Source organism: Maylandia zebra, linkage group LG6 (genome assembly GCF_041146795.1).
Source record: "Maylandia zebra isolate NMK-2024a linkage group LG6, Mzebra_GT3a, whole genome shotgun sequence".
Taxonomy (NCBI): Eukaryota; Metazoa; Chordata; class Actinopteri; order Cichliformes; family Cichlidae; genus Maylandia; species Maylandia zebra.
In genome coordinates, this window is record NC_135172.1 from 996,634 (window position 1) to 1,018,830 (window position 22,197).

At 44.1% G+C, this 22,197-nt stretch overlaps 1 protein-coding gene across 3 annotated transcripts in view; it reads right to left on the minus strand.

Moving 5' to 3' along the window:
• Positions 1 to 17,281, minus strand: part of LOC101464683 (nidogen-1) — a 37,122-nt gene extending 19,841 nt beyond the window's left edge. Inside the window, exons 1-8 of one of the 3 annotated variants that reach the window (XM_076884493.1) lie at positions 16,818 to 17,281; positions 5,006 to 5,308; positions 4,267 to 4,490; positions 2,318 to 2,901; positions 2,073 to 2,213; positions 1,551 to 1,802; positions 930 to 1,130; positions 513 to 752 (exon numbers count right to left, since the gene is read on the minus strand). In XM_076884493.1, coding sequence (XP_076740608.1) covers positions 513 to 752; positions 930 to 1,130; positions 1,551 to 1,802; positions 2,073 to 2,213; positions 2,318 to 2,901; positions 4,267 to 4,490; positions 5,006 to 5,308; positions 16,818 to 17,030 — 2,158 coding nt within the window. In that variant the 5' untranslated portion in view covers positions 17,031 to 17,281. Of the gene's footprint in view, positions 1 to 512; positions 753 to 929; positions 1,131 to 1,550; positions 1,803 to 2,072; positions 2,214 to 2,317; positions 2,902 to 4,266; positions 4,491 to 5,005; positions 5,309 to 7,723; positions 7,742 to 16,817 lie in introns of those variants that run through there. The other 2 variants (XM_014411193.2, XM_076884494.1) reach the window with 2 other exon arrangements.
• Between the last annotated feature and the right edge of the window lie 4,916 nt (positions 17,282 to 22,197).

The window sequence follows — 22,197 nt, forward strand, 5'->3', positions numbered from 1 at the left end:
GTTTAACACATTTGACAAAGACTGTGGCCTCGTCCTTCCAGGTTACATCAGCGATATTTTTACAGCCCATTTCAGCTGGAAAGATTCGTGTCACCTGTGTCTCTGATTGCTATTACACACTTTCAAACATGAAAGACTTATTCTGGTTTGTTAAATACAACAACAGTGCGACGGCCACCTTTTTTCTACTGTTTGTGCTTTTGGTTCATTTCCAGTATTTTAATGGGACCTCACCTCACCTCACTACAGGCCTTTGAAGACGTTTGTTTCATTTCGCTCAGTCAGATTCTAGTTTTGTTTGTCTGTTATGTAGCACTAACTCATGGCACCTGTACATCTTACTGAGTAACTTCTTAACCAAATCCACCCACTTCTGGTGGAGGCAGGGTACACAATGGACAGGTCACCAGTAGAGTCACTAGTTACTCAAAAATCAATGCAATTAGTGGTGGCGCTCCAACATACACACTCACAGACACACACACGGATACATATGTGGACGTGTAACATACTGTGGATGGGACCAATTTTGTTGCTCATGGCGTAGCGGATAAGGTGGTTGTTAGCGTCAAACATCACAAAGATTTGGTCTACACTGAGCTGCTGGGTGGTCAGCGTTGCCCCCGCCCACCCAGCCTCATCATACGGGCAGGTCTGAAAGATGATGGACTGACGCCACTGGTAGCTTCTAGTCTGGACGTCTCCATCAGGGGAGGTGATGGTGTAGTTGCAGCTGGAGGAGGAGATGATGACTAGAAAGAGGAGGAGAAATACTTTAGCATTGAGCTACCTTCAGTGGGAAGTGAATCTTTTAATGTCCTAAAACATTGATTTGGCTGAAATATTTACACAGAAAGATTGAAAACAGAAAAACGGACTGTTAGGCCCTGACTGCGTGACGAGCTTAGTGTCAGAGCTGCTGGCCTTACAGTTTCTGCTGTACTGGTGAATCTCCTTGTATGGCTTGATCTGGACAGTGGAGCCTAACGGGACAGCCGGCAGACGTCCATCCAGGTCTGTGCTCATCACCAGGTGGTCGTGTTCATCGATGCCTTTAAACTCTTGCTTGATGGTCAGATGCTCGTTGCCCGGCTGGAAGACCACCTCGGCCTGTCGGGAAAACACGCCGCCTACAGGAATGTGAAAACACACGTTTTCAATGCATTTAGGCAAAGACAACCTACTGAGTGCAATGTGCATTAAGTGCAAACTGAGTGTCAGAATGAAGAAGACTGTCTGATGTGTGGTTGTTGGTGCCAGACAGGCTGGTCTGAGTGTTTGGAAGCTGCTGATCTGCAGGCATTTTCCCACATAGCCATCACTGAGGTTTGCTGCTTCCAGCTCACAGTGAGCTCAGCATGAATGGAATCATTTCTGAATCTGTTTTGGACTTTCTGCATACAAACATGATAAACATTACAGTTACAGTATTTAACTGTTCCCAGGCTCTAGAGGCCCAGAGTCTTTGCAGTTCTGAGCAGTTTTGTGAGCACACGAGGGACAAATTGATGCAGCTTTACACAACAATCATCATCAACCTGCAGCCTTACCAATGAGACTGAATCCATTCTCGTAGCCGGGCTGTTCCAAGGCAAAGGCCCAGCCGATGACGCCCCCCAGTGAGGACAGAAGCTGCAGGGAGGGCCCCACGCTGTCGGGGATGTTGCTGATGGCCACATAGGCCCGTCCATCATTGGCTACCACGTACGAGTGCAAATCATTGTTAGTGAGCCTTATCGGTGAAGGTAAGTTTCCCACAAACACTTGGCCGTTCACTTTTCCGTTCATCCTCTGGGGTTTGCCTGAAAAACAACTTCTCCATTAAATCATTTTATTGTTTCTTTTATCTTCAGTCATCTTTTTTCCTACGAAAACTCCTGATAAATATAGACAAAGGGAATAATATTTACATGACATTTACCAAGTTTTAATGCTTTTAAAGAAGCTTTAATAGAAGAAAAGTTTGGATAGTTTTGACTACACTGTCTTACACAATAAGAAATGACCAAAGCTGCTTTCCTGTTATTAAAATAATCCACAGCTTCACTGATAAGGAACTCAGTTCTTCTTACCTTCTGCAACACAGTCCTTCCCATTCCCATAATAACCAGGCCTGCAGTGGCAGCAGTACCCCCTGCTGTGATCTCGGCAGTCAGCAAAAGCTGAGCATTTGTGCCTGTTGTGGGCACACGTCTCCAGGTTGTATGCAAACACTGTGAAAGGAACAAAAGAAGGCAGGCCGGTAGCTTCAGAATGAAACTATGACAATCTCACCCAAAGAAAAATAAAACACAAACGTCCTGTTATTGAAATCTACCGTTCACATCCAAATCTTCATCGACCACAACGATCTGAGGATGCTGTGGAGCTGAACGCGGTGGTGCTGGTACGTGCCGCTGTTGCAGCCCCGGCTTCTCTGAAGTGTATCTGGGTTCACTGGGCGTGGGAGTGGTGTGTCTTGGTTGCAAAGTCTCAGAGGTGGTGTATCTGGTTTCAGTCTCATGTTGCTCGGTTGGATGTATTCGTTGAATTGTCCCAGTGCTGGTGGGTGCTGGTGCAATAGTGTCTGATTCCACAAAGTGTGGCTCCTGAGTTTTCAGCGTTGCGTTTCCTGGTGTGACGGTTTCTGGATAACCGGTTTGGAAGCTGCTGGGGGTCTCAGATGGCTGCTCATGCTTTTCCTCCGGTACTGTTCCAGCTGTCTTTATCCCCTGGGTTGTATAGGTCAAGAAGTCCACCCCCACATGATCAGCAGTCTGTGTTGGTAACATGGTCACAGGAGGCTCAGTAACACCCTCATTCTCAGGAGAGCTAAACACTTTCCCCGGTTGGATCTCAACGAAGAACGGGGAGGATCCAATCTTGTACACCCAAACTCCACTGCGTGCTGCGTTGGTCTTTCTGGTTGGATAAAGAATAACATGAAATGTTTCCAAAGTGGACGACAGTGAAAATCAAACTAATGAAGTGGAAACTAGAAATGACAGACAGCATTTCTAAGATGTGTTGTAGCAAAAAGAATCGTGAGCGTCTCCAGTCAGTCCAGAATGCTGCAGCAAGGCTTTTAACAAAGACATGAAAAGAGAGCACCAGCTCATTACACTGGCTTCCAGTACATCTCAGAATTCATTTTAAAATCTTGGTACTGACTTTTAAAGCTCTGAATCATGACGCTCCTGCCCATATTTCTGAGCTCTTAGAACGCCACGCTCCCTCTCGCAGCCTGAGATCGTCTAATCTAAGGCTGCTGGTAGTTCCCCGAACACGTTTTAAAACCAGAGGTGATCTTTCAGAGCGGCGGCCCCAGGTTGTGGAACGCTCTCCCTCCATCTCGACGTTGCCTGGATTGTATTTGTTCTTTTAAACATCATCTTAAGACTCATTTATTGAGACTGGCTTTTAATCCGATTTGTGCTGTATGTTTGACTGTACTGTTTTATATTATTGTGAAGCACTTTATCCTGTGAAGAGTGCTATACAAATCAATAAAGTAAAGTAAGTGTATTTCAGAACTTAATTACAAGGACTACTGGAACTTTGATTTTGCTTAAATAAAGTCTACAGCTCTGTGAAAAGGCGTTTCCTGTCTTGTGTGGATGCACGCTCAGTCATCAGTCAAATGGATTCTGTTCACGTCACTCTCAGCACATTGTTCCTTCAGTGGTGCTGGTTTCAGTCATTGTGCAGATGTCCTGTTTATATGGTTGGTCTGGGGCTGCCTGCTGCTTCAGGACCTGCTGTCATTGATGAATTCTGCTCTCTGCCAGAAAGTCCTGACGGAAAACATCCGATCATCGTTTACCGAAGCTCGAGCACATTTGGGTTTCGCAACAATGATGCAAAACACAGCAGCAAGTCCACCCGTGAATGGCTCCAAACAAAAAACCTCAAAATGAAGGTTTTGAAGAGGCCTGATGAACGTCTGGACTTGCTGTGCTATGACCTTAAGACCATGCTGAGAAACCCTCCATTGTGCCTCAAGTCAAACAATCCTGCAAAGAGTGGGACTAACGATGTTTCAGACATTTGATTAAGGCGCCACAGCCATGACTCCTTTTTCACACACAGTAGGTTTGGACAGCTTCTTTAACAGGACTTCGGATTTACTCAGGTTTTCTGTGTCAAACATTAAAACTTGTTTGTTCTGAAACATTAAAGTGACAAATACACCAGGAAGGGAGCGGGCACTTTATCACAGCACCACGTACAAACACAGACTTCATATTTTCAGTTCCACTATAGCAAAAGCATCAGCAGCAGTCATACTTGGTAAGTTGGCTGATGGAGGCCTCGTCATCAGAGGTAATGTTGAAGTACAGCCCCTGTTTTTTCCAGAACCAGCCCACCAGGCCTTCGTTGAAGCCTGACTCGAGCAGCTTTCTTTCTCCTCCTATTGATGTGTAGAGAAACTGCAGGCCGTTCCTGGGGTACAAGAGGATGGCCCAGGCAGATGATGCTGTGTAGGCTACAACCAGCTGGAAGGTGATTCTCTGAAAGTGCAAGATAACATGTTTATATCCACACCACTGCTTATTTTTCATTCTGGGTGGGTTTGTGTGTGTTTTTGCTCACTGTGTGTTTATACACCACTCTACATTTAATCATCACTGATATTCCACACCATGTCCTGTCTCTCCCATCATGGCCCCGCCCCTCCCTGAGCATGGAGGTTTCTTCCTGTTAAAAGGGAGTTTTTCCTTCCCACTGTGGCCAAAGTGCTGCTCATAGGGGCTCATATGATTGTTGGGTTTTCTCTGTATGTATTACTGTAGGGTCTACCTTACAATATAAAGCGCCCTGAGGCGACTGTTGTTGTGATTTGGCGCTAATAAAACTGACTTAGACGGAGACAGGGTAGAATGAGTGTTTATGCCGTAGAACTAAAAAATAATCCGTTTTTCTGCACTAAGGAAAATACACTCAGAATAAATTAGTAAATAAAAGTATATAATATATATAAAAAATAAATACATACTATCTAATTGAGAGAAATTGAAATCCTCACCTTAGTGTCCAGTTGGTCTCCTCGTCCAGATGTTCCCTGGGCAGCCATGTTCTCCCAGGTAACAATGAAGGTGTTGGTGGGCTTCTCTACCTTACCATCTGGGAAACCCTGCCTGATGTGGTCAGCGGCTCGACCCAGGATATTGGGGGTGCTGTCGTGCCTGAAGTACACCTTGCCTTGTCCGTCACTGTTGTCCAGGTCTCCCAGAAGGACTGCAATCATTTTAAACTCACTGGGCGTCTTCCCCAGGTATTTCTCCTCAGCGGGAGGCTCGGCAACAGCCACAAACCCATTGGTGTTGATCTGAAACAGGAGGATCAGGTTCTTTGGTTAATGAACAGACACCTCATATTTCATGTGAAATCACACAGTGCATTTATGCACCTCAGATTTTAGTAATTGTGAGAATGTATCATTTTATTTTAAGGTTAAATGTTTTTACTGATGACCAATCTGGACATTTCCCACAATCCTGAGGTCTGAACTATAAATGTGGTCCAGTACTGTCTGATTAAATTTCATGAGCCAGTAACTGACGTGAGATAAAGTGAGGACTGTTGATGCTCCGTCATTATCATAAGTTTCTCAAAGCTAGGACAAACAAACCCTGCGCTACAGTTATTCTCAGAATGATAACTTATTATTTAAATAAATGATTTGCTTATTCAGCACAAAGTGTAAGCAGAGTGCACAAAGTTCTCTTGCTGCTATTCTGTGCTCTGTCAGCTCCAGGAATTCCACACAAATAATTCACTCAGAAAAGAAAGATCTCTTTAAGCTGGGCAGACACTGGGCGATTTTTTCAGTCGTGCGATTCAGCTGCTGCTCAAACTGTACGATTGACTCGCAGGGGTGAGAAGTTCATAGGTCACGATGCAGGTCACACACTATACGGCCGATGCTCTGATGCGACCTGAGTCACACTGTGCGTCCATAACATGAAGGTTATAACAGAAAATCTGTCGCTCTCTCCCTCTCTGTCTCTCACTCACACAGACACACCACCACCATCAACTTTGCTAAATTGCTAATGAAAAACATGATCAGGCAGCTGTGATTGAGCAGCAGTGTAGATCCAACTATTCACGGTTGTTGTGGTCGTGATGATTTTGTGAGGCCACATCGAAAAGGCTCGGATGAGCTCTCTACAAGTTGTGCCTCCATCGCTTGTGTCCGGATCACACGCTGCACTGCTGCTCCGTCTTTTTCAACGACCTTTATGTGTTTGCGCGTGCGCAGTGTGAGAAGCTGCGGTGATAGCCTCACGACGGTCCTCACGACCAAGCGATTGATGATCTGGAGCTGGTCGTGAGGTGTTAATCGCTTCTCGTTACCCCACGTATACTACACGATGCACGACGCACGATGAAGGCCAAATTCGGGCCGATCACCAAAACGGTCGCACGACTGAAAAATCGGCTCAAAATGGGCCAAAAATCACAGAGTGTAAGCCCAGCATTAGCCCATCATTACCCCAGCATTAGCCCAGCATTAGCCCATCATTAGCCCAGCTTTAGTCCAGCATTAGCCCAGCTTAAGCCCAGCATTAGCCCAGCATTAGCCCAGGTTAAGCCCAGCATTAGCCCATCATTAGCCCAGCATTAGCCCATCATTAGCCCAGCATTAGCCCGGCTTAAGCCCAGCATTAGCCCAGCATTAGCCCAGCATTAGCCCAGCATTAGCCCATCATTAGCCCAGCTTTAGTCCAGCATTAGCCCAGCTTAAGCCCAGCATTAGCCCAGCATTAGCCCAGGTTAAGCCCAGCATTAGCCCATCATTAGCCCAGCATTAGCCCATCATTAGCCCATCTTTAGCCCAGCATTAGCCCAGCTTAAGCCCAGCATTAGCCCAGCATTAGCCCATCATTAGCCCAGGTTAAGCCCAGAATTAGCCCATCATTAGCCCAGCTTTAGCCCAGCATTAGCCCAGTTTAAGCCCAGCATTAGCCCATCATTAGCCCAGTTTAAGCCCAGCATTAGCCCATCATTAGCCCAGTTTAAGCCCAGCATTAGCCCATCATTAGCCCATCATTAGCCCATCTTTAGCCCAGCATTAGCCCAGCATTATCGCAGCATTAGCCCAGCATTAGCCCATCATTAGCCCAGCTTTAGTCCAGCATTAGCCCAGCTTAAGCCCAGCATTAGCCCAGCATTAGCCCAGGTTAAGCCCAGCATTAGCCCATCATTAGCCCAGCATTAGCCCATTATTAGCCCATCTTTAGCCCAGCATTAGCCCAGCTTAAGCCCAGCATTAGCCCAGCAATAGCCCAGTTTAAGCCCAGCATTAGCCCAGCTTTAGCCCAGCATTAGCCCATCATTAGCCCAGCATTAGCCCATCATTAGCCCAGCTTTAGCCCATCATTAGCCCAGCTTAAGCCTGACTCGAATCGTGACCGTGTGAAGCCACACCACCATGAACTGAGTGCAGTCTCCTTTCAAGGACAAGGCAGTAAATGCAGACAAAATAGCAAAAATATGTCATAATAATCAACTTCTTCAGTTCAGATAATGAGACAATCATTCATTTGTTTAGGTTTCAAAATATGAGCAATGGTGGTGACTGACGCAGGATTTCTACAACAGGAGATAAACCTAGACATGCCCCGCTGTGACTGAGCTTTAATACGCATCGTATACCTTCTGCATATTATATGACAAGACATAGACAGAGAGAGGTATGCAAAGCAGTTTGTGCTCTAAGTTATTTGGTAATATTCACTTGTCAAACATCCAGTACACACTGCGCGCTTCATATAAAGTTGTCCTGTTGCTCTGTGATTTTATCTCATTCTCACAGTTAAACCTTCCCAACCTCGTGTCTCACAGGCTGTTCATCATCTGTTTAGTGTCACAGATTCAGATTCTTTCCCAAACCTGATGATCAGTCACTAAACCACCGTCACCTTTAGCATTTTTAACAAAGCAAAGCAGAATTTCACCGTAGCTGTGCCACGACACAGGTTTACATTCACCGTTGCATACAACAATGAGACAAACCAGATCTGTCAGCTGTTTATCAAAGGCTTTACAAACATGCATCTTTCATGTGTCAGCCAGCATGCAGCCTGTTTCAGTGTTAGTTACTGTTCTTACTGTCCGGGAGGAACTTTGACCACATCATTGCCTTGGCACTGATAAAGTATTCTGATTCTGAGATGCTCACAGCTGATAATGTGCGACCCAAAAGCAAACTAATTCAGTTCAATTCAGTTTAATTTATACAGCACCAAATCACAACAACAGTCGCCTCAGGGCGCTTTATACTGTGAGGTAAAGACCCTACAGTAATACAGAGAAAACCCAACAATCATATGACTCCCTATGAGCAAACACATGGCGACAGTGGAGAGGAAGAAACCTCCGGCAGAGCCAGGCTCAGGGAGGGGCGGCAATAACTGGCTGGGTATGAGTGGAGGACGAAGGCAGACTGTGGAAGAGCCAGACAAGAGCCTCACTTAGTGCAGAGAGCCGTTTGAACAGAAGAAGCACTGAGTGCATCATGGGAAACACTCAGCAGCAAAACTAAGCAATCCAGAACTTTATCAGACATGAGAGGGAAAAGACTGCTGAACATTTGGGTAATTATATTAAATGAAACTAAATCATGATGATTTTCATTCATGGTATTAGTCTTGTTTCTGATGTTATGGATTATTTTAATGTTTAATCAACAAGCTGACAGTAAAAATCCCTCAAAAACACACTGATCTTGTCTGTTTTTACACACTCACTGCACCAGAAATAAACTGTACGAGTCGCTCATCATACCTCCATGTGTACCACACACACACACACACTCACACTCCTAATGTCATCTTCATGTCCTGCTTTCATCTTTAACGTTTGAGCTAAAGCTGACACTAAATTTGTAGAAATCTCAGAGGTGTACAGCAAATATGTCCCCAACTATAATAAATCCTACCTGTGCTTTCTATACTCTGAAATAGGGCTGCTCGATTATGGCAAAAATGATAATCACGATTATTTTCACTGAAATTGAGATCGATTATTTGACGATATTTATTTAACCCTTTAAGACCTACTATAGAACCAAGTCCGCCAGAGCTTATATTATTTTTTTTACATGCTGTGGAGCCATTTTTGGGAGCATTTCAAGTTGCTATATATCAATACAACTGTTATAGCCCATATTTTAATAATATGTATTCATTAAGTCCATAGTAACTACATTAATTGCAAAAAAGTGCAATAAACTACAAAAAAATTGAAAATCGTTTTTGTTTTGTTTTTTACATATATTTCTACTTGGAGAAATTTAAGAGGTTTATCCCTTAAAACTTTAAATACAAAAAAGTTGCAAAAAAATAGTTTACAGCAACAGGAAATTTATTTTGAGTGTCTTCATAGTTTTATTTTGGAGATACACCAATTTTTATATACTGCAGGAAAAACAAAAAAACAATCCTATGATGCAAATTTGCAAAGAAAACAACATGTGCATCAAAATAAACTATTTCCAGCAGTGCAATTCGAGTCCTAAGCATCCCAGCAACTATTCAGAAAAGTCAAACATGACTTATAAAAACACCAGTATAGGCTTTTAAGGCCTACAAGTAAAAAACTACATTTTCCGCGAAAATGACGTCACTTCCGGTTTCGGACAGGAAATGAAATGAAAGCTTTATGTGGAAGGAAACCGTGACAAGCTGATGGCATCAGATGTAAGTACAACTCCTCCGGTTTCATATGCAAAACAAATTATTGCGCTAGCTTACACGGTTCCAGTTCTACAGGGATTTAAAGGGTTAACAATAACAATGTATTGAATAATGACTTTAAAAAATAATATAAAATAGTGCAAATACTGATAACAGTGCAAATGTTTGCAATATAAAAAATAAATAAAAAATGTAAACATCTATGTTTAGTGAACTTTGCAGTGTTGCTCTGTGGTGCAGCTACGACACCGTAGCAAAGTTTACACACTGTGTCTACTTGATCCACGTCTGACTGAACCCACAATGTTTCCACACCACTGAAGTTTTTTTTCTTTTTTTACCTCTCTTTTCAACCAACGGCAGTCACTCTCCTCTCCAAATAACTTCTGCTTAGCTTTCCGAGCTTTCCGAACTTCCCTCGGGTCCTCTTAATTGTTGTGACGTATGTTCGAAATGCAGAGAGGTGCGCTCGATTTGCCACACGGAGCAGCGCGAGAGTAAAGCACGAGGGAGGGGCTAATAATCGGCTCAGTCATTTTTAATGATCGTTGAAAGCCCAGATCGTAATCGTGATTAAAATTCGATTAATTGAGCAGCCCTACTCTGAAAGTAACACACCATTGATTAATGCTTCAATATTAAATATGATTGCTACCGAAACACAGGCCCTTAAATAGTTAAATGATTACTTAAAAAGCCATCACCCGGCCGTCTTAGCTAATCATAGGCCCATCACCAACGTCCTTATATTTCCATAAATCATAAAAGAGTAGCTGTCAAACAGCTAACTGATCATCTGCACAGATAAAGGTCCCAAGTTCGACTCCCCCCTCTGACCTGTCAGTGTGGAGTTTACTCATGGCAGTGACATGGTCTCGTACTGTCACATTCCCAGTAAAGAGTGATTTATTTTAACTGGAACATTTTGGGCTGCAGGTAGTTTTTCTGCATCTTTATGCAGAAACAATCCAAAAACTAAGAATGGAAACTATCCATTTCTCTACTGCTTTGTGACCTCTGGGATTGAGATAACTGGAGCTGAGTCGAACCTAAACGTGTGTTTGTGAGCAAAGACATTCTTAGCTTTGAAGGTCACATAATCATCAAAGCACAGCAGAGACAAAACACATACTGAGCAGGCACGTCTGATATCTTTACAAGCAGCCAGCATCAAAAATGTTGAAAACATATCTGCAACCTTGAGATGAGACAGGAAGAGGAGAGGAAACATGAGACAAAGAGGAAAGCCACATTGCTCGAGTGCCTCTGTAAAGAGGGTCTCAGCAAAGTCATGTCTTCAGGGGAGCTTTCCCCCACCCTCCCCCATCACACCCTCCTCCCAGAGACAGGCTTCCTTCAGAGAAATGCACGAGCGGCTCGAATGGCTGCTCTCCCAGCCGGTATCTGACACTGCAGAGCTGAAGAAGCTCCACCTTCATCACAGAGCAGACAGCAACACACTGCAAAGGAACACGGCTGATGAGAAACTCTACCAACAGCTGTGTGTCCAGTTCAATGAAATGTGCTTCATGCTCACTGGTTAGCTAACAGGACTTAGTGTTAGCAGCAATCAACCAACCCACTGATGTCATATTCCTGACTTTATTCTGATGTAAACACTGTAACTAAAAGCAATGTTTTAGGTGTTAGACCTGCATCAGTTTTTCCGCGGGGGCTTCATACATGTAGTTTTTTCATGCCCACTTTAATATGAGCAGTACACGATTTAATGTTTTTAAAAGCACAGCGCCTGGACAGCAACTCTCTTAATAATTCTGATTTCATTTCTACTAGTGGAGCATTAAGGAAAATACTGGTAATTTTTTATTTAAAGATTATCATATGTTCAATTCAATTTTATTTATATAGCGCCAAATCACAACAAAAGTCGCCTGAAGGCGCTTCATAGGTACTTGTAAGGCCTCTTTATCAGAATATTAAAATTCTGCTCACAAAAACATTGAGAATTGAGATATTTTATGCAGTTTCCCTTTCTTACGTGTAGTGTACAGGATGATGGTGGAGGTAGTGTTTTTACTGGACACTGGTGATGCTGGTGCAAAAGTACTTATGGGGCCTGACATGTGCCCAGATGATCTACAGCCCGGGTAGAATAGAAAGCCTCACAGCTAGTAACGTCCTGATGTGTGGTGATTTCCTGAATCTACTAATGAACTTTGAGAAGACACCTCTCCTGACTTTAACACTATGCTATTTAAAAGCATGTCATGGACTTGCCAGTGTCAAGCATGTTGGTGGTAGCACTGTGCTCTGGGACTGGTTTGCTGCCACTGGTACACTGTGCAGTAACAGAATAATGAAGGAGCACTATCTTCAAATTCACCAACTTCACCTCAAATCAACAGTTAGACGACTGAAACTTGGACACAGACGGGAGTTCCAACAGAACAACGATCCCAAGCACACAGCACTGTTTTTGGAATGGATAAAGCAAGCTAGCATTAAGGTTCTGGAATGTCCCTCTGGACGCCCCCAAACTCGGGTCTTCTGCCCAGAAGACTCATCACATATCTGGGCTGAAATATGCAGAAGCTTGTTGATGGCTACATGTGCAACGTGCTAAGAGATGTTTAACCCAATATTAGTGGGGGTGTATGCATCTATTTGAGCCGTATATACACTTTTGACCCGGTTTGGATTAGCGAAACTCCAAATTTTAATCCAACTCAAGCATTTCAAAGTAATTAATGATGCTGTACAATCACTCCACCGTAGAAAATGAACAGTTCAAAGAAACTGACAATCACGCAGATGATGAGTGTATGTATGTATGTAATCATTAGTGTATTAGCTAAAATCATATGCCATATTGTATCAGTGTACACAAAATGCTACCTGTAGTGAGCACACCGCCTCTTCCAGGCTATACCAAGACATCTGCATCACCCGAACCACAGGACAAGACTGTTTTCGATGTGTGTTACACTGAGGCAAAGCCCAGCGATGGAAAATCAAGGGTGAAAATGGCTCTTCAAACTGTCACTGATAAAATGCTGCATTTATAATTTGCATCTCACTAATAAACCATTTGTTACATAAAGACAAGGCGAGCAAGGGATTAAACCGGCAGCTGCCTGGGTCTCATCATCGTAACAAGCGGTCAATGTTGGGCCAAAACACGTGACCCGGCTGCTGCAGCCTTTGTAGAGCCTACGATGTAACCTAGCTAACTGTCCAATGCCGCTGTCAGCATCCATGCTTGTGTGTAATGATGTGTTCATGTGTGGTCGTCTCCCGGGGTTTCGTACGTGGTGCCAGCAAAGAGGAAAAATAAAACGCTGGGATTGTTTTTCCTTCTCGCTAGCTTCCACCTAAGCATGATATAGCATGTTCTGACTGAGAGATTTCTGAACAAATTCAAACGTACAGCTCTGTTATCACTTCCAACATAAATGAAGACAGAAAACTAAACAGCAGTGACGTTTGTAGGGTTACTGAAGTTGGGCTAGCTGCTATATAATGATGTGCTACGTGATCGCTAGCGACACAGCTATGTTAGCATAACATAAACAGTGAAGCTGGAGGATGAACGCTAACTATCTTCCACTCGATAAAAGTTAACGTGAAGGTTCTTCATGGTTAGAGACAAATGCAATCGCATGGCAGGATGCTGTAAACGGACCAAACTTCAGTCAGGAGAACAACTGAGATTATTCAGCCACAATACGGTGGCTGTAGCTCAGGTGGTAGAGCAGGTCATCTACTGATCGGAAGGTTGGTGGTTCGATTCCTGGCTTCCCCTAGTCTGCATGCCAAATATCCTTGGGCAAGATACTAACCCCAAATTGCTCTCCGATGTATGTGTGTGTGAATGTTAGCTATAAAGCACTTAGAAAAATGTGCGAATGTGTCAGGGTCCTGGGTCTGAGCGACCCAGGATCCCTGAGCAGTTATGAATTATATTATTATATGTATTTTGGTGTTGCTTCCCTTCTCTGTGCTTGTGTGTGTGTATATATATATATGTGTGTGTGGCTGAGCACCTGTTTATAGGCGGCGTCAGGCCTGGAGGGTGTGGTCCTGCAAGGGGACTGGCCACACCCGAAGCCACACACCTGCTGCTGATCAGGCCTCGTCGGGGGAGCTACTTAAGAGAGTCTTGGAGCTCCTACCGACGCGGGATCATTCCATGAGACTCCACGTTAGTCTTCTGCTTAGTTAAAGGCTGAGTGTATGCCTACTGGAATTAAGTGTCTTGACGGCTGCCTCTGTCATTTTCCCCTCAGGAGGAGCGTGGAACATCGGAGGGCAGCAGGCACGGGGTGTGTGTGGACACACGAGAGTGGAGAACACGGAGCACGGACTTTTTGGGAAGACACGACACGGGAGTCACGGGAGAGCACGGGGATTTACTGTTATTGTTTCCATCACTGTAAATAAACGCACTGTTTATACACAGAGTACCGCGCCTGGGTCCTCCTTCCCCACTCCTTCCACGGTGTGCCATGCCGCACCGTGACAGAATGGGTGAATGCACAAGTTGTGTAAAAAAGCGCTATATAAGAACCAGTCCATTTACAATACGAGGTTAGTCATTAATGTACTGCAACAACATGGGAATAGAGCAGCTGTGAGAGGATTCAGCATTAATGAATCAATGGTACAGAAGTGGAGGAAGCAAGAAGAATGAGTTGAGTAAAGTTTTATCCAATTTTGTTTCGCTTAATGCGCCTTATAATCCGGTGTGCCTTATGTATGAAAACAGACCCGTTCATCAACAGTGTGCCTTATGGTCTGAAAAACACGATATGTTGGATGACACTGTGTGGAGCTGTTAAAAGCCTGGCTCAACATGCAGTACTGCATGTACTGTTTAAGGAGCTGTAGCAGTACCCCGGGCAAACTTGCCAGGACGTTGCTGACATCACACATGTCTGACCCCTGAGATCATCATTATCAGTGTGAGAACAACACAGGGAGGAAACACCCTGAGACGTGACATCTGGTTTGGGAGGACAAATGTGTCATTCTTCCATGTTCCAGATGTGCCGGCTCTCCAAAGAGCCTCCATTTACTGTCAAGGATCAAACTACAACCCAGATAACCTCCTCAGCAGCAAACCCTGGAGCTGAGCCAGGAGACTGCATCTTGTGGTTTTCAACCCGGGCATCATATTAAATGTAAAGGACTCATAAACACTGGTGAAGCACAAAGCAGCAGGATATTACTCGCTCTGACGCGCTACGGGGTGGGACTGGTGATGGATAGATGGAGATGCTTGAAAAAGAGCTGGTGGGGGCCGACTACACACTTACTATTAGATCTTCACACTGAGTGAAACCCAGCAGCAGAGGCTGAGAGCAGCTTTTAGTTTCATGCTTTCACCCTGAAACTCTGTTAATACAAATTCATAATGTTTAAATGACACACAACACACAACCTTTGCTTGATATTCTATCATCTGCATGAAAATGGAACAACCACAAAATCAGAGACTTTTCTCTGGAAGTGAGAAAACACGTCCTAACACAGCACATTTAAAAAAGGAATATAGTTTGGAAAGCACACCCCGACTTTCAATCTCCACCAGCACCTTGAAGCTTTTCCACTCGAGCCTCATGTCACCCACCCACCCACTCGGACTCGACGTAATGATGAACACATCACGGTTCACTATCTCACCCAGTGACACACTGATGTGCAGACCGGCGTGGCCGGGGCTCAAACCACAGCTCCTTAAAGCTCTTTGACTGTTAGCTTTACCTGTGGGTTCAACAGGAAACCAACATTCATAGATTTCCTGTCCTATATGCAAATAACTCGTTCTACCCCCAGTAACAGCTCTGTGTCTGAAATAATGTGAAAAGACAGGAGTTTACTGGAGCTGGACCTTGACTGTGTCTCATCAACTTCCTGTTGAGCCAGGGAGATGTGTGTGGTCTTTTTGTTTTAACAGGGGGATGGAAAGCAAACAGTTGTGGGACAGAAGAGCAGTGGACATGGATGCGTGAGGAGAGCGTTCAGCAGGTGTGCAAATCTGAGCACATCAGTCTAAAAGTGTGTGACCGAGCTCTGTGTGTCATCCACACTGGACGTCTCTCTGTGGAGACGACTGCAGTAACATGTTTACAGTAAGCTACAGTCAGCAACTCTGACCATCCCGCTTTCTGAGCTATTTTGCCCCGCCCCCCAAAAAAGCCACAAACGATATTGAGGCTGACACAGTCTATGACGTGTATGTACTCTGCACTGAGCTAATGATAATAATTGGTATTAAATATTTAATACTTACTTTGTTACTATAATACTATAGTTTCTGTCACAGTTCATTTTACCTGTTATAGAGTGAAATAATGTGGAGCTTTGGACACGAGCGAGCTGGGAGCAGCCTGGCTTTGCTCCGGACTTTAACTGTGTCAGTAACAGCTCACATTTAAATTCACATATTCACAAAGAGTCGAGCACCTGTGTCAGACTGAGCCAATCCAATCGCACACCTGTCTGTTCACACATGTCACACAAACCCACAAATCAAACAACGAAAGTCAGAAAGCAGCAGGAGGATGGACAAAGGTATAGCGCCAATAAAAAAGCTCATCAGGTGACAAACAGACAACGACTGCACTGAGAAAGGAATTCACTCCTCAGGTAGGTGCGAGGAGCCTGAAACGAAGGCAGAGCTGCATTTGCAAAGTGAACTAAGTTTGAATCATGAAGAGTGAGCGAAAGACAGAGCTGAGTGTCCTGGAGCTGAACGAAAGGATGAGGAGCTGTGAGACTTTACTGAAAAAGTCACTTAAACATGTGATCAGCGCCAAGAAAGATGGAGGACATCCTCACCTCTCTGACCACACACCTCTGAAAGCAGTTCCCAGAAATGTTGCGCTAAACTTCAGCGTTCAACATGCGCACGCAGCGCACTGAACCTGACCATGAGCAGATCCTACAGGACACAAAACCGCACAGCCCTCAGCTTTGTCCTTAGAAATTCTAATAAATCAGAAATGATTTCTCCCACTGAGACTCTCAGTCTTTACCAGCTTCACTTCACTTTGGTTTTTGATGCTTTGAAAGGTGACAAAAAGCTGATTCTGGATTTTTTTTTTCTGCGTACTCCTCTTTTTACGAAGAAACTTTAACACATCATCATCATCCTCTAGATATGACACTCACATAAACTGTGTCGTATTTTTCCTCCAAGTACACCAGTGACCCTTTCAGAGGCAGCTTTGCCGTGGAGTCGGAGCCGGGTGGCAGCTGCAGGTCTCCGGCTGCTTCTCCAAACTCAAACAGCTCCTCCAGCTTCAGAGCCCGAGTCACAGCACCCAGACCCGCCAAGTACCAGCAGAGCCACCAGCAGAGTCGGGACACGGCCTTCATCTCCATCTTCACCTGAGGATTCCCACCGACCTACGAGCTGAGCGCAGCGGCGGAGTGACACCGGCGGGAGGACGGGCGCACGGATGGATGGATGGAGAGCGATGGGAGTGACGACCGCACAACTTCCGGAGACTTTTTCAAAATAACGTGAAGTAAAGCTAGAAGTTAGAACTTTTTAAAAGATAAAAAACTGAGTGAGGGACAGCTTTAGAAATGCGCGCCATCCTTTTTTGCTTTTAGCCTTTACACGTGACGTGTTGTCTAAGTTGAACTTGTGTCTGTAAAATATAAGTTTGTCACACAGTGCTCCGTTGGTCCCATGCATCACTGCCATCTACCGAGCGCAGTCTGTAACTTCATACAACCACAATCGGACTTGTTCGGAAACCCGAGAAGATGATGAGCTGATTTGTGCTGCTGGGGTCAGCGGGGGGTCAGGTGTGCAGCTACCTGAGGTGTTCCGGGGCCTGTGAGGGAATGAAGCTTGTGATGATGTCACTACAGCGTGCTGCTTTCATCACTGGCATAGGGTCTCTGACTGATATAAATGAAGACATTTGGTCTGAGTTGTTGGACCCCATGAAAAGGCCAGTTTACACAGGAGCATCGTCACAGGAACCTTTTTTGAAAAAGGTCACAGATTTGAATCTGGTGTGAGGTGTGATGCAGGCAACATCCAATCAGCTGCAAAATATTTTTTAATCCTTCAACAGATTAATTTTCCTTACAAAGCCTGTATATAAAGGGTGGAAGTAACAGCTGTTGCTTATTGTTTTCTGGACTCATTTCTGTTTTCAAGGTTCAAGGTTCAAGGTTCTTTATTTGTGGGGGGGGGGGGGGGGGGTAGAGGAAGAACATTATATATATATATACATATAGTATATACACTGGGTGAATGTGCAGTAGTAGCAGCAAGCAGGTGAATTCTGTACATTAATAGGAATAGACATCTGACTATTTTACAGGATAGACAATATAAACATATTTAAAATTAAAGGAATTGAAATGTACATTGTGCCTTGGTTTAGTGTCTGGAAGAGTCCTGTCTCAGTCAATTATAGATGATGTGAGAGGGCGAGTGTGTGTGTTTAGGGCACGGATGGCTTGGGGATAGAAGCTCCTCTTGAGTCTCTCTGTCCTTGCCCGGAAGATGCGGAACCTTCTACCAGATTGCAGAAGTTGGAACAGTTTGTTGCCAGGATGGGACGGGTCCTTCAGTATCTGCGCTGCTCTAGTCCGGCATCTCCTGGTGTAGGTGTCCTGAAGCGGGGGGAGAGCAATCCTGCAGCAGCGTTCTGCTGTACGGATCACTCTCTGGAGAGCTTTTTGGTCCTTCACACAGCTGTTCCTGAACCACGATGTCATGTTCTGTGTGAGGATGCTCTCCACAGCACCGGTATGTTTTTTTACAAACCATGTAGGTAGAAGGATTTTAAGCTTTGTGGACAGACTGCAGCACTCAGCAAGTTGTGTTATTTGTATGAGGTGCCGTAAGGGACATTACTACTGAAACGCTCTCACACACACTACTGAAAAACCAAGGCGTTTCAGTTGAACAGGAAGTTAATTCTTGACAAGGAAACTGAAGGAAAAAGTGGTAGATTTCAAACAAACCACTACACAGATGTCTACTCAGCAACCTGCTAGTTAGGGGTGGGTTTTTATAATCGATTTATCAATTAAAATCGATTCTGGCTTGGATAACGTGAAATTGATTCATTAAAATCCTGAATCAATTTTTTTATTTAAATTTATTTTGCTCGAAATGCCAAAATCTCTGGTTAAACCTCACAAAATTTCAACAACCACCAAACAGCTAAGACAGTAAATGAGAGCAGGAGATTGTGCACAAAGACGTAAACACAAAGCTCGACCCACCGACGGATCAGGATCAGTGAGATGTCGCCTTTCTCACCGACGGCACGGACACGGTCGGGGCTGAAAGCCGACAGCTCGCTGAGTCTGATGTGTCGGCGGGTCGAGCTTTGTGTTCACGCCCTTTTTGCGCTGATTCTGAAGCTGTTAGTTTGATCTCTCTCCAAACATTATTGACCGAACCAGCAGCAAAAGAAGATCCAAACTGCGCTTCACATAAACATCGTCATGAATTCACTCTGACTTTTACTGTTTTGCTTCCACCACGATGCACAGCTCTCTCTCTCTCTCTCTCCAACAACAGTTTCCCGTCTAAAAATCTGTTTTCTGCATTATTCGCTTGCTTGTTACGCACAAGTCTACCGTTGTTTACAGCCTGTCGGACGCTGTTTTTTTCGTTTTACTTACTTCCGAAAAGAAAACCTAATTTCTGCCGTTCAATACTGAACAAATTTAAACTTTTTAAAATTGTGCAAAATTGCAAAACGCTGTGTCTCTAAAACCTCTGTAACTTCAGAGGTAATGTTCATATGTTGATTAATGGTTTTCTTTCATTTGTGATGTACTGCAGAATATTTTTATAAAATCCCAGAACAGGAAAATCTCCTTCATGTTTTTCTGTTTTATCTTCAGCTACTTTGACACAAAGGCCTCTGCTGTGATGCTCACACCTTTGATAAAGTCTTGCGTGTGTCAGCTTCCTTTTTATAGATACAAAAATATGTAAATGTACTGATCTGAATTATAATATTTCTGACTGTCAAAATTTCCCAGAATCAAATCGAATTGAATCAAATCAAATTGAATCGAATCGATTCTGGACCTTAGTGAGACAGCTGCATTACTTAACAATATGTTAGCCTCAGCATAAGTCAAAATTTAGAATATGGTTTCTATGGTTATTTTTTTGGCATATGTGCTTTTTGTCTTTTTTAGCAAAGAAAAAAATATCTTAAAATCATCAATAAAACCAGGGAGAGAAGGCTTAGCGTTCCTCCATTTAGCACAATGGATATGATATTTACTCAAAAGTAAAAAGCTGACATTGCCCTAGCAATAAATTTGGGAGCACTGATGAGAAATTATTGTATATCATAAAAATATTAATCAAATGAAGCAGAGGCAGTGGGACCAGTTCACAAAATATGTTATATTCTCTTTGAGAACAGTTTAGACATTGACTTATTTTGAAGTCTTTCTTAAAAATTGATATTCCTTGTATGTCGTTAGAATTTTTGATGTGTTAACAACTGAGTTGCCAATATAAAAAGCTTAGGGGAAACAGGACATACTTGCCGAATTCCCTGTTTCACCTTGAATCCATTCCTTGATTCAAAGAAGCTAAAATATTGTTAAGTAATGCGGCTGCTTCACTTAGGCTACAAGTACAGCAGTCCCCAGCCCCCAGGTCCTGGACCAGTACCGGTCTGTGAGTCGTTTGGTACCAGGTCGCAAGAGTTGAGGCTTGAGTTTGAAATGTATGGTTTTCAGGGTATTTATCGTTTTTTTATTTTTATGTCGTTTACGTGGCGAAAAAAAGGTTGGGGACCGCTGTACTGGCAGGTTGCTGAGTAGACATCCTTAAAGTGTTTTGAAATATACCACTTTTTCCATCAGTTTCCTTGTCAGGAAATAACTTCCTGTTCAGCGGAAATGCCTCTGGTTTCAGTGGAGTGTGTCAGAGCGTTTCAGTTGTGCGTGTGAGAGCGTTTCAGTAGTGTGTCAGAGCGTTTCAGTTGTGCGTGTGAGAGCGTTTCAGTTGTGCGTGTGAGAGCGTTTCAGTTGTGCGTGTGAGAGCGTTTCAGTAGTGTGTCAGAGCGTTTCAGTTGTGCGTGTGAGAGCGTTTCAGTTGTGCGTGTGAGAGCGTTTCAGTTGTGCGTGTGAGAGCGTTTCAGTTGTGCGTGTGAGAGCGTTTCAGTAGTGTGTGTGAGAGCGTTTCAGTTGTGCGTGTGAGAGCGTTTCAGTAGTGTGTCAGAGCGTTTCAGTTGTGCGTGTGAGAGCGTTTCAGTTGTGCGTGTGAGAGCGTTTCAGTAGTGTGTGTGAGAGCGTTTCAGTAGTGTGTCAGAGCGTTTCAGTAGTGTGTGTGAGAGCGTTTCAGTTGTGCGTGTGAGAGCGTTTCAGTAGTGTGTCAGAGCGTTTCAGTTGTGCGTGTGAGAGCGTTTCAGTAGTGTGTGTGAGAGCTAAAATTTCAGTAGTGTGTGTGAGAGCGTTTCAGTAGTACGTGTGAGAGCGTTTCAGTAGTGTGTGTCAGAGCGTTTCAGTAGTGTGTGTCAGAGCGTTTCAGTAGTGTGTGTGAGAGCGTTTCAGTAGTGTGTGTCAGAGCGTTTCAGTAGTGTGTGTCAGAGCGTTTCAGTAGTGTGTGTGAGAGCGTTTCAGTTGTGCGTGTGAGAGCGTTTCAGTAGTGTGTGTGAGAGCGTTTCAGTTGTGCGTGTGAGAGCTAAAATTTCAGTAGGGTGTGTGAGAGCTAAAATTTCAGTAGTGTGTGTGAGAGCGTTTCAGTAGTACGTGTGAGAGCGTTTCAGTAGTGTGTGTGAAAGCGTTTCAGTAGTGTGTGTGAGAGCGTTTCAGTAGTGTGTGTCAGAGCGTTTCAGTAGTGTGTGTGAAAGCGTTTCAGTAGTGTGTGTGAGAGCGTTTCAGTAGTGTGTGTGAAAGCGTTTCAGTAGTGTGTGTGAGAGCGTTTCAGTAGTGTGTGTGAAAGCGTTTCAGTAGTGTGTGTGAGAGCGTTTCAGTAGTGTGTGTGAAAGCGTTTCAGTAGTGTGTGTGTGAGAGCGTTTCAGTAGTGTGTGTGAAAGCGTTTCAGTAGTGTGTGTGAGAGCGTTTCAGTAGTGTGTGTCAGAGCGTTTCAGTAGTGTGTGTGAAAGCGTTTCAGTAGTACGTGTGAGAGCGTTTCAGTAGTGTGTGTCAGAGCGTTTCAGTAGTGTGTGTCAGAGCGTTTCAGTAGTGTGTGTCAGAGCGTTTCAGTAGTGTGTGTGAGAGCGTTTCAGTTGTGCGTGTGAGAGCGTTTCAGTAGTGTGTGTGAGAGCGTTTCAGTTGTGCGTGTGAGAGCTAAAATTTCAGTAGGGTGTGCGAGAGCTAAAATTTCAGTAGTGTGTGTTGAAAGCGTTTCAGTAGTGCGTGTGAGAGCGTTTCAGTAGTGTGTGTGAAAGCGTTTCAGTAGTGCGTGTGAAAGCGTTTCAGTTGTGCGTGTGAGAGCATTTCAGTAGTGTGTGTGAGAGCGTTTCAGTAGTGTGTGTGAAAGCGTTTCAGTTGTGCGTGTGAGAGCGTTTCAGTAGTGCATGTGAAAGCGTTTCAGTAGTGT